This window comes from Vicia villosa, linkage group LG2 (genome assembly GCF_029867415.1).
Source record: "Vicia villosa cultivar HV-30 ecotype Madison, WI linkage group LG2, Vvil1.0, whole genome shotgun sequence".
Classification (NCBI taxonomy): domain Eukaryota; kingdom Viridiplantae; phylum Streptophyta; class Magnoliopsida; order Fabales; family Fabaceae; genus Vicia; species Vicia villosa.
The window spans coordinates 192,697,777-192,713,133 of NC_081181.1; the positions used below are offsets into that span (position 1 = coordinate 192,697,777).

General features: G+C 36.7%; 1 protein-coding gene across 1 annotated transcript; it reads left to right on the forward strand.

Moving 5' to 3' along the window:
• Positions 1 to 8,722: 8,722 nt before the first annotated feature.
• LOC131647777 (probable LRR receptor-like serine/threonine-protein kinase At1g53430) lies at positions 8,723 to 12,078 on the forward strand. Its single transcript, XM_058917613.1, has 15 exons — positions 8,723 to 8,788; positions 8,892 to 8,963; positions 9,057 to 9,131; positions 9,226 to 9,297; positions 9,436 to 9,507; positions 9,582 to 9,647; positions 9,812 to 9,871; positions 9,959 to 9,997; positions 10,085 to 10,131; positions 10,263 to 10,621; positions 10,802 to 10,997; positions 11,088 to 11,228; positions 11,336 to 11,448; positions 11,548 to 11,758; positions 11,840 to 12,078. The coding sequence occupies exons 2-15, from the start codon at positions 8,911 to 8,913 to the stop codon at positions 12,076 to 12,078; spliced, it is 1,743 nt and encodes a 580-aa protein (XP_058773596.1). The 5' UTR covers positions 8,723 to 8,788; positions 8,892 to 8,910.
• The last annotated feature ends 3,279 nt before the right edge of the window (positions 12,079 to 15,357 follow it).

Below are 15,357 nucleotides of genomic sequence, written 5' to 3' on the forward strand. Positions count from 1 at the left end.
GCCTCTTTTCTCCCTTTGACTTGATTTGCGGTGGAAAGGTGAATTTGATTTGATCGTCGAATTCATTGTTATTCTCTAATTTTCACGTTTTAGTGGCTCACAATATCGAGGGTATCTGTCTGGTCGACACCATCACTTATTCTGATATGGAATGGGTTGGGGAGTAACCCCGAGGAATAACCTCTTGTTTTTCTAACCACCTATATGAAGCGCATTCAATCGTCGAGGTGGGTGCAGGAGAGGAAAAGTTTCAGAAGAATTGGGCAATTTGCCAGCCTAGTAAAGAATTGGACAATTTCCCATGTATGAGTTCGTCTTTAAAAAGTTGAGGCTTCAGTTGCTGTTCAACGATCTCCAACAAGGAATCTTTGAAAAACTCGACGTTGGCGCCCTCCCAACTACACCCAAACTCGATTGTCTTTATCCGGGCGTTTGAGATAGTGTGTCAGTCTCTTGAGATTGCCACCACCACACCCTTGTTTTTCGCTGTTTCCACCTTCCGCGACATTCCTCACACGAGAAACATAGTTGAGTGTCTCTCAAACATCAGAAGAAGATGTTCAAAGCTTTCACAAACTCAATTTGTACCTTCAAAGATATGTATTACTTAATCAAACCTATGAGTCGGCCAGGGACTCGATGTTTGTGCCAAAGGTTGTGACATATGAAGATGGGCGCGTGTGCCTCAACGAGGATGGGAGTTAAATGACAACGAAACTCGCAAATTTCCACCTTCGATGGAGTAAAGAGCATTTTGACCGGAGTACGAATCATTATACTACTATGCTCGGTGAATTAGGTCCCGAGGACCAACATAGTCTTGACGTGTTGATGAAGCTTGTCGATGGATTCACTCCTGCTTTGTGGGAGACTAGAAGGGGGGTGTTGTCCTTGACAAGTAGGGGAAACCTATTTACGAGGCCCACTACATCTACACAAAAGAGCTCCTCGAGTGTGATACCGTCGAGGATGCTCAATTACTCTTAGGTAGTTGTTTGTCTCTTTCAGCATGTTTGTTTACTTTTTCTCGTTGGTATATTAACCTTTGTTTGTCATTTGTTGCAGGTAACATGTCATGCCTTCAAGACCGCGTTCTTAAGATGGAAATAAATAAAAACAAGGTTGGTAAGGATTCCAGTGGTTCCGACACTTCCTCTTCTCCTGTTGGGAAAATTCCTCCTTGCTTTCTCAAATGCGGGCTCTTCGAAGGAGGTACTTTTGTGTCTGTTCCTCGAGAAGATTCGTTGGTCATTGAGAACCTGGGTGTGGAAGGAAGAAGAAAAGTGTTGGATCCAAATACCGCTTCCTTGCCGAGGGTGCTAAAAATGGTCATGGTCCTTAATGATCAAGAAACCTGCCCTGTTCTCGATTTGGAAAATTTGCAAAAATCAAATGAGAAGCTCAAGGCCAAGGTGACCAAACTGGAGATCAGTTTTACTGATTATAACGACAAGCATCGGATTTAGAGTGATATTGTTGCCGATATGCAGGTGAAAGAGCATGAAAGAGGTGAAGCTCGAGTAGGCCGAGAAGAGGATATTGAGGATGAGATTGCTGCTTTGGAGGCCGCTGCGACGCCTTTCGAGGATGATACTGATGAGGTGAAAGCCCTGAAGACTAGCGCCAAGCTGGTTTCCTAGATAGGGGAGCTTGAGCACAATTGTCTGGAGGAAGTTGAAATGGGTTTCGATCATACTGTGGCTCAGTGTAAGGTCGCGAATCCTGAGGCCGAACTTATCACCAATGGGATGGATTCATGTCCAAGGTGGAGTATTTCCATATAATGTCTCCCTTCGACATTGGCGAAGATGAAGTTAAGGATGAAGGTGAATATGAAGGTGAAGACCATCAGTCTTGACTTTTTTATTTTGTTGGTATTTGTTTGGGACCGCGTGCCCTTATTTTTTAACTTTTTGGATACTGGGCCTTGCCCCCTCATGTAATATTATGACATCTCCGGTCCTTGTGGTCGTTTACTTTAAATCATATTTATCGTTTCGACATGCTCGTGTATACTTTGTCCTTTACGCTTTGTTTGTATGCCTTGTTTGCCAAGTATTTAATTTTCTCGGACACGCGTTATATGTTCTCGTTAATTTGAGCTTCACGTACGGAGATGTTTTCTAGCGATTTATTTTCTCTTAGTATTTGGGGATATTGCTTCGATAGTGTATGGAACTCGTCAAGTGACTAGAGTTGGATTCCAAACTGATAGAGAATTCTAAGGTTTGGTCAAGATCTTAATCCCGCCAGGTGAACCTCCCATCACGAGTTGGGTTTCTGCCAAACTAGTACGACGATAACAGAGCTTGGTTGAGGTTTCCCCTTCGGGTTAAGAGTTAGCTCGCCAAATAGTGGAAACTTGCCTTCTTGTTTTATTTTTGGATGTTGTGCTTGTACTCGAGCACGCTTCCTAGGTCGGAACGTATCCTATCATCGTTTGAATGGGATATGCCTAATTTCAAGCATAACTGTAATAATGTTTTAGTTTTTCAGTGTTAATGGTTGAGTAAATTCTTCCTCGTGTAAGTTTTGGAGGTAATGGCCCCGTTTTCCGTTTTCGCTCGGACGTGGTAGGGGCCTTCCCAGTTCGCGGAGAGTTTTCCCTCGCGTGACTCTTTGTGGTTTCTCCTTAAGAATAAACTGCTAATATTGAATCCTCACTTTATGACTTTGGCGTCATGTGGTATGAATATTTTTTGTTTTAACGAGGCTTGACGGAGGGTTGCTCCTAATTGACTTTCTTTGACAAGGTCAATCTCCTCTCTTAGTGCTTCGTCGTTCATCTCCTCGTCAAGGGGGACTTCAGTTCATCAGGTAGTTCTTTGATTTCCACTGGGAATACTGCCTCGATGTCGTAGGCTAGTCAAAAGTTTCCGCGGTGGTCGAGTGCGGTGTTGTTCTCTAGGCCTATAGTACGATGTGTAGCTCTTTGAAACATTTCTTTTTGGCCTCGCTTAGCCTTCATTTTAGGCCTTGTAGGATAACTCTGTTCGCAGCTTTGACCTGCCTGTTTGCGTGTGTTTGACATATTGAAATGTTGTTTGGTGCCTAGTTTGGTGAATAATTCCGGAAAGTTTTTGTCGGTGAATTGTGTCCTGCTGTTGGTGACGAGTGCTTGTGGGATGCCGAATCGGGCAAGTATGTTTCTTTTGTAGAAATAGAGTATATTTTATGCCGTGATTTTGGCTAGGGCTTGCGTTTGATCCAATTTGTGAAATAGTCAACCTCGACTATCACATACTTATTTTAGTTCGACCCTGTGGTGAACGGTCTGAAGATGTCCATCCCCCACGATGCGAAGGGCCACGAGGATGAGGGAGTTTTGAGCTTGTTGGATGGTGCTAAGTGCATGTCTCCATGGCGTTGGCATTTATCACACCGTTTGACATGTTCCTTTGCATGATGTTGAGCGTTGATTCCCTCGTGGATTTCAAGTTGGATGTGGGCTACCTTGGATTCTTCGAAGCACTTGTGAAGGGATGGAGAATTCTCGTCTGTACACTTGTCCTCGACCAAGACTTAGGTGCAAGCTCAGCGTCTGATCACACTAGATTCTTTCTAGTCGGAGGGTATTTCCCCTGTTGTGAGGTAATTGTATACGAGGGTCATCCACCAGTCTCTATCGCCGATGGCATTTACGTCGAGAGTCGTTGAGGGCTTTTTAATTCTTAGACGAGATAGTATATCTTCGTGCTCGTGAGTTTTAATCAGAAGTATGTTCAAGTGTTATGCTCGTGGGAAACATGATTTACTTCAGTGGACTCGAACTTTGTTATTCTCTCTCGAACAAGAGGTAAGTACTCAAACAAATTGTCATTTTTGACTTGATATTCTCTCAAAACTGAGAGGCGCGGGTTAAGAATTTGCGAAGATTTTTACCTCTTTATCTCCCAAGTCTTCGGCTAGGTGCATTCCCACTAGGAAAGCTTCATACTATGCCTGGTTATTCAAAGTCGAGAAGGATAAGGCGAGAGAAACATTGATTAAGATACCCTCCTCATTCTCAAGAATGATGCCTTCTCCGCTTCCAGTCGAGTTGGATGCTTTGTCTACGAATATGGTCCACTTATGGGCTCCATTGTCAGGGAGTCCGGAACGATCATTTCTTCCACGAAATCTGCTAGTACTTGAGCTTTAAAGGCCTTGCAGTTGTCGTATAGGATGTCAAACTCATAAAGTTCCAGTGACTATTTGAGCATTCTGCCCGCCATTTCAGGACGGCCAAGTAGCTGCTTTACGAGCTGGTCGGTTCGTATCATGATCGTGTGACGTAGGAAGTAGTGCCTTAATCTCCTCGCCGCACTGATGAGGATCAGAGCTACCTTTTATATTTTTTGGTACCAGAGTTTTAGGCCTTATAGGGCCTTTCTCGTGAAGTATATAAGTTTATGCCCCTCTGATGTCTCGCGGATGAGGGCCGCGTAGGCGGCCTCAGATGCGAAGATGAGGTAAAGATAAAGATTTTCCCAATTCTCTGGTTGCGAGAGGACCAGTGTTGCATTAGAGCTTGTTTGAGGTGGAGGAGGACTTGTTCGCACTCCTCGGTCCATTTGCACGTTGCCTCTTTGCAAAGGAGTTTGAAAAAGGGAAGTATGTGCTGGGAAGACTTTGCTACAAAGTGAGATAACGAGGTGAGCATCCCGTTTAGGAATTGAATTGAATTCTTCGACTTTGAGGTTGGGAATTCGAAGAAGACTCTCCATTTGTTGGGGTATGCTTCAATTCCTCGTTCTGTTAGATAAAATTGAGGAACTTACATGCTCGAACGCCGGATGTGCATTTCTCCGGATTGAACCTCATCTTGCATCTCCTCGCCTGGTCAAAGACTCTCTTCAGGTGGAGTGTATGGTCTTCCCCTTTGGATTTTACGATCATGTCGTCCATGTAGACTTCGAGCATGTATCCAATCTCACATCAGAAGACGTTGTTCATTACTCGCTGGTATATAGCGCCAACGTTTTTTAAGCCCAAGGGCATTACGTTATAATAGTAGTTGCCCAATTGAGTTAAACATTGGAATGGTAGATAATTATTATAATTTCATATTATAAAATATAATTATTTACTAAAATTAGTAAGAAATATAATTTCAAAATTTCTAATAATCATCGATTATAAGTTTAGGATTTAGATTGATAGATAATTAATATATAATGTGAAATTGAGATTCAATTTGATTTTTTTAATATGGTTGTAAATGCAAAGTTAAAGTTTTAATGAGTAGATAATATCACTAATATTAAAAAGTGGAGTTTCGATTTTTTTAAAATAAGAATTTGAATTGATAAATAATCATAAATAGTAAAAAAAATGGATTTTAATTTTTTTAACAAGTCATTAATTGTTGAATATGAATGTAGATTCATATATTATTATTAGTCACAACTTGAAAGAAATAAAAAAAATTATAACAATTTAATTCTAAATTAGATATTATTGATATGTAGTAATGAAAAAATTAATCTAATTGGTATGATTAAATTTGAACGAAAGAAATTGTAATAGTTGAATGTGTATCTTTATTACAAAAATAATAAATAATATATATTAAAATAATTATGAGTGTAAAATATAATTAAAATAATAATTATAATTTATACTAAAGATGAAAATAATAATTTATATTTGAAAGAATGCATAATATTTTTGTGACAAAGAGTCTTGCCTTACATATGAGTAGTACCTTACATATGAGTAGTATTAAGAAATCATGAACACGCTAACATTTGTTAGAAATGAGTAGTATTAAGATATCAATTCAATCCATTGACTGAAGGATAATTTTCTAAGTTACTATTTCTAAACTCAAAACAACATAAATCTATATAGGATGTCAACTCTGTTCTTCTTTCTGTTGGCTTTGAGTTATTTCTCTGGATCCCATGCTCAACTATTACCACACGATGAAGGTAGCCTTCTTTTCTATTTTCACATTTTTTTCAATGCTTTTGATTGAGACTTTAGAGGGGAGGTGATGTCACAGTTTCGAAAAATAATTCTTTTAAAATATATGGAGAAAATTTTAATATTTTTTGAAGAAAAAAAATTGTTTAAAATGATAAAACAATGTTCATCATTAATGTATTTTAATTTTTAAAATTCTATAACAACCAAAATTATATTTGAACAATTTATCTAAATTTTTTTTTTTTGGAATTCTCTAAATTAAGATTTTTTTTTTGTATTTTGAAAAAAAACAAATTGTCGAAAACTCTTCCAACCATAACCTTTCTATTTTTTAAACCAAATTCTTTCCATTTTTCAAAACCTCCATTTCCTTTCCCTCCTTAAATTTTTTATTACAGATAGTGTTTTTAAGTGTTGCATTTCTAATATATATTTCTAATATGAGTTTGATGATGTTAATTTTACTTGGATTATTATCATTTGGAAAATGAAACACGAGATTTAAGTTTACATGTGAAGAAATAAAAAATGTAGAAATATTATAATTTTTAAAATTCTGTATTTAAAATGTTCAACTTACTTATGTCTTTTGAGTATAAACTAAATACGAATTATATAAATGCTTAAGATTTCATAAATCTTTTTTTTAATGATAGTTCTATTTTTTTTAAAAAAATGATAGTAATAATAATCTCTCTTAATAATGGTCCGACTTAGTCAACAATAATAATTGTTAGACTTACTATCTAAATGCATATTTCTTGCCATCACTTTTTACATGTAGTTTTAGGAAATAATTTTAAGGAAAATGCATACCTATAAACACTATCTTCTGAGGGAAAAAAAATGCCATATTATAATACAAAAACTACGCGGATTGTTGATACTGATACGATTTTGTTAAAAAAATGCCACATTATAATACAAAAACTACGCGGATTATTGATACTGATAAGATTTTGTTAAAAAAATGCCACATTATAATACAAAAACTACGCGGATTGTTGATACGGATAAGATTTTGTTATTATATCTGGTTGAAAAACAAAATAGTTCATTAATTCAACTTAGGTGCAAATTAGAAATTTGAAGCCTTAAACTAAATATATATGCATGTACGAGACATTCTCAATTATCCAAAGCTTTCCAACAATCTTTTCTGCCATTAAAAAAAAGTATGAATGTGTTATAGGATGTCAATTTTTTTCTTCTTATTACCTTTGAATTATTTCTCGAGATGAAGGTATCCTTAGTTTCTTTTTTTTTCTTTCGAAATTTTAATGTTGTTGAATGTATCCTTGTTTTTGGCTTTGATTTTGTTTTTCTTTTCTAGGGGATTGTTGAATCTTTCAGTACTGGATTATAAGTTTTGTTTGTTATCAACTTGTTCAACTCATATCTTTCTAATATTGTATCATGATGTTAAATTTACTTGAATTTTATTATCATTTGGAAAACGCAACTTAAGTTTACATGTTAAGAAATAAAAAATGAAAAAAAAAAAATTTGCATCATTATTCAACCAAAAAAACTTAGATTCAAGAATGGGGTTCATATTTGTCAAAAATGATTTCTAGGATTCAAACCAATGACCCTTACATAGTTTTTTATGAAATTCTTAGAACCAATTTGTGAGCTAGTTTGATTTGTGCTGTATTGCAGTGAAATTGCTTCAAACAATATCAAACAAGGTACATAACTTGAATTGGAATGTTACACAACATTCTTGCAATGAGGATAATGGATTTGGCAACAAGAATATTTCATCCTATATTATAAGGAATATCACTTGTGATTGTTCTTTCGATCTATCACTGTCTGTCATGTCACTGATATGTAAGTTTCGTTTCTAAAACCTTTCCCAAAACCTTTTAATTGATATTGATAAACACACAAAATATGCATTCAATGAATTTAACAAATTGGCTAATATTGTAGCGTGCTCAAGGGTCAAAATGTATCTGGAGTTTTTCCAACTGAGTTTGAAAATCTCGTTCATCTCAAATCACTGTATGTAATTACATTATCTAAATGCAGAAGAATATTTGTTACTAGAAAAAAAAATACTAACTAACTTTTATATTTAACAGGGATTTGTCTAGGAACTATCTATATGGCACAATTCCAAAGAATCTTGGACGACTTCCACTTGTGAAAATGTAAGTGTCATGTTCATGTGTGTTCTTTTTTCTTTTATATTTCAACTCCTTAACTACATATTTTAACTTCATTCATCATTTATATTTCCCAAATGGTTTACATAATTTTCCATGCACACTTTTTTCCCTTCTATTTCTCAACTTCCAATTTTCAGATCACTTTTGGGAAATCGACTTAGTACTCCAATTCCCCCAGAAATTGGTGATATTTCAACCCTGCAAGAACTGTAAGTGTCTATGCGAATGATTAATTTGATGCCGTATTCGTTCACATTGGAAGTGAAATAATTATATTTATGATCCAATTGTTGCAGGGCCTTAGATGATAATCAATTTGAAGGACCTCTTCCATCCAGCTTTGGAAATTTGATAAACTTGCAGTCATTGTAAGACCTATTTCTTTTACTCACTTTCTGTACCAGATGCATAAACTATGTCATTTCGCATTCCGAACTGTTTTTCCCCACACCCTAAATGTGTCTGCAGAAGGCTCTCTGCAAATAACTTTTCAGGGACAATACCAGATGCATATGGAAATCTAAAGAATCTCATAGATTTGTGAGTAGCATCATATGATTTGATTCGGTGTTTTCTCAGTTTTCATTTTATGTATTTGTTAAATTCTGAAATCACTCAATATTTTGCAGTACTGTAGATGGAAACAGTCTATCTGGGAAGATCCCAGGTTTTATTGGAAGCTGGACCAAACTGGAAAAATTGTGAGTCTAAACATTATTTCATCTATGACCGCTTACTTGTTGAAGTATTAAATAGTGACATTTCTTGCTCAAGATGTCATCGGAGTATAGTTTTGAATTTTAGGAATCTGCAAGGCACGTCTATGGAAGGTCCAATTCCTCCTGCCGTATCTGTCTTGAAAAATTTGACGGAATTGTGAGTACTTTTTCTGCCAAGCTTATCACTATCTTACCACTATATTTGAGGCTAGTAGATAAATTAAATTTCATTGATGAAACACTATATCAGGAGAATATCTGATTTGAAGGGGAACAAAACCATGTCATTTCCTGATCTCAAAGGTTTGAAATTCATGACAAGACTGTGAGTTGAAACCATTCCTTTCATGCTACCTATGAAGAACTTCATAGCTCATTTAGTATTTTATTAACTGATTTTTTTTGTTTCTGTACTTCAGGGAATTGCGAAGTTGTTTAATTGCTGGTCCTATTCCAGATTACATTGGTGAAATGCGGAATTTAAAAGAACTGTAAGTTGGACAAATTTCTTTATATTTACATGCAAACCAATAAATATAATGTCATCTCATGTTATCTTCATAAAGTTACAATGGGAAATTACATCTTATAATGTTCTTTATGCTAATAATCATCACACTTTTTTTCAGAGATTTGAGCTTCAATAGCTTGACTGGTCCAATTCCAGATTCATTTCAGAAATTGGAATTCATCAATCTCATGTAAGTGAACACGAATATTTATTTTTCTTCTTAATTGATATAAGCTTTCAGTGACATAAATGAGTTGTATGCAGGTTTCTGACAAATAACTTTCTGAGCGGAACAACTCCAGCATGGATACTGAGCAGCAATCAGCATATGTCAGCACATTTTCTTGGTTTTTTTTACCTCTAATTGCATACGGTTTACTCACATGTTGGAATTTTGGTGTTACACAAGCACACCTTTTATTTTTCTTGTGATTCTGACTCGAGCACTCGTTGAATTACGAAGTAATTAAAATATACTCTGCATTGTGTTTCAGTGATTTATCTTTCAACAACTTTACCAAGTCTTCTGCATCTAATTGCCAGCTCTTGGACGTGTAAGCTTCATTTATTTTCCCCAAATATTTTACATTTATTTCGCCTATCTCAATTCTTCTAAGCATAGTACTAATGTTGAACAACAGGAACTTAGCCTCGAGTGTCTCTCCTTCAGCAAACACTTCGTAAGTTCATATGATTGTGCTTATGGTCTAGTTGTAATCATGTATATTTTTTGAATAATCTTCTGAGTTTAACTTTATATGTTTTAGATTGTCTTGTTTGAAGAGGAACCAACCTTGTTCAGGAAAACCACGGTGTGAGTCTTCAGACTTTTAGATCAATCGTGTTTTTATAAACTACAATGCTTTGGAAATGTAACTGTGGTAGCTTCTTTTTTAACGTGTTAACATGTGATGAAAAAGTAATTTTGCTAATATTTCTTGGCAGACCATTCACTGTTCATAAATTGTGGAGGACCTGCAATTTATGAATACGAAGCCGATGAGAATTTACGCGGAATTTCAAACTTTTTTATAAGCAATGATGGAAGATGGGCTTATAGCAGCACAGGAGTATATACAGGAACTTCTGAAGCAAATTCTGTGGCTAAAAATATCTTCTCTTTGAACATTAATGGCTCTGAATACTACCAGACAGCCCGCGTCGCAGCGATGTCTCTTTACTACTTTGGATTTTGTATGTTGAAGGGAAACTATAATGTGAAGCTTCATTTTGCTGAGATCATGTTTTCGGATGACCAGACATTTAGCAGCCATGGAAAGCGCATATTCGATGTTTCGATTCAAGTAAGTAAACAATATAACAATTTGTTACTTCTTTCTTAGGCTTTGTTTGTTGTATCTGGTTTCATAAATAATATACTTTGAATAATCTCTTTATATAAGACTATCCGAATCTATTGGACTAAAAGACTGAATATACAACACAAATCAAAAGTTGTTAAATTTAAAATTTTATAATGACAGGGTTTTAAGTATTTGAAAGACTTCAACATCACGAAAGAAGCTGGTGGAGTTGGCAAGGGAATTACTCGAGACTTCAATGTTGATGTTAATGATAACACCTTGCAAATCCACTTATATTGGGCCGGAAAAGGAACAAATGCAATTCCTAAGAGAGGTGTATATGGACCTCTTATATCTGCTATCACTGTGACCCCAAGTAAGTACCAGTTCTTATATTGTTTTTATTTCATAACCTTCTGTCAAATATTTTATTGGACTTCAATTTTGATTTTATACATTGTTGTAGACTTTGAAATTCCTTCAAATGGGTTGCCTGCTGGAGCCATTGTTGGAATTGTGGTAGGATCATTGGCGCTTGTTACGCTGATGATACTTTTTGTTTGTTGGAAGATGGGTTACATTTGTGGAAAAGATATAAGAGACAGAGGTAAGATTGAGGACTAGAAAAACATGTTTAACATTATTTCTCACTCTTTCGATCTTTCTTTTCATTTTCGCTGCTTGTTCTTAACTAAAACACCTATCTTCTTGCAGAGCTAAGGGAATTGAAAACTGGCTATTTCAGTTTGAGACAACTGAAACTTGCAACCAATAACTTTGATCAACAAAATAAGATTGGTGAAGGAGGATTCGGACCCGTTTACAAGGTAAATTTGGGTAATCTGTAAGATAATTGTACTTGAGAAATATAAAGCTTTTGAAATGTTATCCTCAATTATGATACTGAATGCAATGCCTATCCTTAGGGTATAATGCCAGATGGTGATGTGATTGCTGTTAAACAGCTCTCATCTAAATCAAAGCAAGGGAATCGCGAATTCGTAAATGAAATAGGCATTATATCTGCATTGCAGCATCCCAACCTTGTGAAACTTTATGGGTGTTGCATTGAAGGAAGCCAGTTACTGCTCATTTATGAATACATGGAAAACAATAGTCTTGCTCGGGCCCTTTTTGGTAAATTCATTATCTAACAGCTTTTGATTGTGTATCTAAGTTTCTCAAAATCAAACTCTCACATTTTTTTTTTCATTCTAGGTAAACCAGAGCAAAGGATGAAGTTGGATTGGCACACGAGAATGAAAATCTGCGTGGGGATTGCAAAAGGCTTATCCTATCTTCACGACGAGTCAAGGCTGAAGATAATCCACAGAGATATTAAGTCGGCTAATGTCTTGCTTGATAAGAATCTGAATGCTAAGATTTCGGATTTTGGTTTAGCCAAGCTGGACGAAGGAAATACTCATATCAGCACCCGAGTTGCGGGGACAATGTAAGTATTATGCCACAATTTAATAGTTTTGAATCATAGAGTTAACAAAGTGTTTTGTTTTGTTTTTGAAAATCACTTACATAGGATACTAAACACATTCTCTTGTCAGGGGTTACATGGCTCCTGAATATGCTATGCGGGGTTTATTGACGGACAAAGCGGATGTTTACAGCTTCGGAGTTGTAGTTCTAGAGTTGGTTAGTGGAGTGAGTAACAGCAGTACAAACTATAAGCCAAAAGATGAGTTTGTGTATCTTCTGGACTGGGTAAGTTACAGGTTTCTTTAAAGATTGTGTTTTTTTTTCTTTAAAGATTGTGTTCATTTATAACTATGGCTTGGTTAGATTTCTAATACTATATCTTGCATGTCAATTAAGGCCTGTGTTCTCCAAGAACAAGGGAACCTTCTAGAGTTGGTGGATCCAAGTCTTGGTTCAAACTACTCCTCTGAGGAAGCAATGAGAATGGTGCAAGTGGGACTCCTTTGCACCAATTCATCTACAACTTTGAGACCAACCATGTCATCTGTAGTTTCGATGCTTACTGGAAAATCTCCGATTCCCAAGGCTAATCAAAACGAAGGTAGCAGTGGCATATGTGGGGAAGGAACAAGTGGAATATCAAAGGCTCGGCCAGATATTCATTCTTATCGAAGTGAAGATGATTATTCATCATCTGAAGAGACTATTAGGGACAGGCCTAGCCGCCATTGGACTGTGTAACATCTGCATCAGAATCATAAGATAAGTTGAAGCAATTTGTTAGTAGTTGATTAGTTGATAGTTGATAAAAGATAGTTTTAGTGAGTTGTTTAGAAAGAAGGCTATTTCATTGATTTCTTGGATGATGAATTACAAGATAGCAATTGCCTATTTATAGGCTCAAGTCACCAACCTCTCAATGGTGGTGAATATTTCTACATCTCTTTAGTTCTTTCTAGAATTCTCATGATAGATTAGTATCATGATGATTCTAGGTTGTTCTATATTTTACATACACTTACAATTCTAGATTGATCTACCATATCCATTCACACTATAGTTCTAGATTATTCTACCATATTCTTATACACTATAATTCTAGGATATTCTACCATTTTCATACATATTATAGTTCTAGGATATTCTACCATTTTCATACATATTATTTTTAGAATATTCTAGAAATTTGTAGCAATTTCAACACTCCTCCTTGATGCAAATTTCTATGACTCCAAGCATAGCGCGTAGCTCTTCAAATCTTGGTCTCGGCAACGCTTTTGTGAATATGTCTGCAATTTGATCTTCTGTCCTGCAGTACTCGAGTTTGATCTCTTTATTTGCTTCAGCTTCTCTGATAAAGTGATACTTTATTGCTATGTGTTTTGTTCTGCTGTGATGCACTGGATTTTTTGCCATTGCAATTGCTGATTTGTTGTCACAATTGATCTTAGTAGGCTCATCTTGTTTTTCTCCCATGTCTTCGAGTATCCTGCGAAGCCATATAGCTTGACTCGTTGCTTCAGCAGCTGCCACGTACTCTGCTTCTGCTGTTGATTGTGCAACTGTAGCTTGCTTCTTTGACGCCCAAGAAAAAATTCTTGATCCTAGAGAGAAAGCATAGCCAGAGGTGCTCTTCATGTCATCTAGCGAACCTGCCCAATCACTATCGGTGTAGCCAAGTAATCCTGAGTTGGTTTCGGTAGTGTACCATATACCGAACTCTCTTGTTCCTTGAAGATACCTCAAAATTCTTTTTCCTGCTCCAAAGTGTATTTGACTTGGGCTTTGCATGAATCTTGATAGAAGACTTGTAGCATACATTATATCTGGTCGTGTAGCTGTTAAATATAGGAGACTTCCAATTAGATTTCTGTATTTAGATGCATCAGCTTCTGGTGCTCCATCATTCTTCTGTAGTTTCTCATTTGTTATGAGTGGAGTAGCGACAGGTTTGTAACCGTACATCTTGAATTTCTTAAGTAAGCCTTCTGTGTATTTCTTTTGCGAGATGAATATCCCTTCATTTCTTTGACTTACTTCTATACCGAGGAAGTAACTCATCAAACCAAGGTCGGTCATCTCAAAGGTCTTCATCATGTCTTCTTTAAACTCCATCATCATCTTAGTATTGTTTCCCGTGTAGATAAGGTCATCTACATATAGAGAGAGTAAGAGAGTGCACTGACCTTGGGACTTGATGTAAAGTGTAGGCTCACTCTTGCTCCTCCTGAATCCTCGATCCATGAAATATTGATCGATTATGCTATACCATGCTCGAGGTGCTTGCTTCAAACCGTAGAGTGCTTTTCTTAGTCTTAACACTTTGCTTTCTTCACCTTCAGATATGAATCCTCGTGGCTGCTACACATAGATCTCTTCTTCAAGTACGCCATTAAGGAAGGCAGATTTGACATCTAGTTGATGGATACTCCATCCTTTTTGTGCCGCAAGAGCTATTAAAGCTCTTATGGTATCAAGACGAGCTACTGGTGCAAATGTCTCATTGTAGTCAATCCCAGGTTGTTGTGAGTAACCCTTAGCTACTAGCCTCGCCTTGTGTTTCTGTATGGTGCCATCAGGGTTCAGCTTTGTCTTATAGACCCACTTAACCCCAATGATATCTTTTCCATGGGGACGATTTACTAACTCCCATGTGTTGTTTTTCTCAATCATCTTTATCTCTTCTTCCATTGCCTTGACCCATACTTCCTGCTTTGACGCTTCTTCAAAACTTCCAGGTTCAAGTATGGCCATGTTACAGGTTTCATATATGTCCACCAAGGATCTTACTCGTCTTGGAGTAGACTCTGGTGATGATAGTTCTTGTTCTTGCTCTTGTTGTTGTGGTGGAGGCGAAAGAGGTTCACCTGATTCTTCTTCCTCAGGTTCTTCATCCTCAGGTTCTTCTTGACGTAGTTGAGCTGGTATACGGATGTTCTTCTCCACTTTTTCTTCATCCCAATTCCAAGAAGCATTCTCATCAACTTCAACATCGCGACTGATGATTAGTTTTTTAGTTTGCAAGTTGTAGACACGGTATCCCTTAGAGATTGTGCTATACCCCAGGAAGATACCTCGTATAGTCTTTTCTTCAAGCTTATGCCTCTTCACGTCTGGAATATGAATGTAACATATAGATCCAAAGACCCTTAGGTGCTTTGCTGATGGCTTCTTCCCGCTCCAGGCTTCAATTGGAGTCTTATCTTGTACTGCCTTAGTTGGACATCTATTGAGTATGTAAACAGCAGTGTAGACCGCTTCAGCCCAGAATGTGTTAGGCATTCCCTTCTCCTTGAGCATCG

Excerpts from the sequence above, each read along its gene's own strand:
- LOC131647777 (XM_058917613.1), top strand. The coding sequence starts at position 8,911 with ATGGAAGGTCCAATTCCTCCTGCCGTATCTGTCTTGAAAAATTTGACG. Across the intron at positions 9,508-9,581 it reads TTGGAATTCATCAATCTCAT|GTTTCTGACAAATAACTTTC; the intron begins GTAAGTGAACAC and ends AGTTGTATGCAG. Across the intron at positions 9,998-10,084 it reads TCTCCTTCAGCAAACACTTC|ATTGTCTTGTTTGAAGAGGA; the intron begins GTAAGTTCATAT and ends TATATGTTTTAG.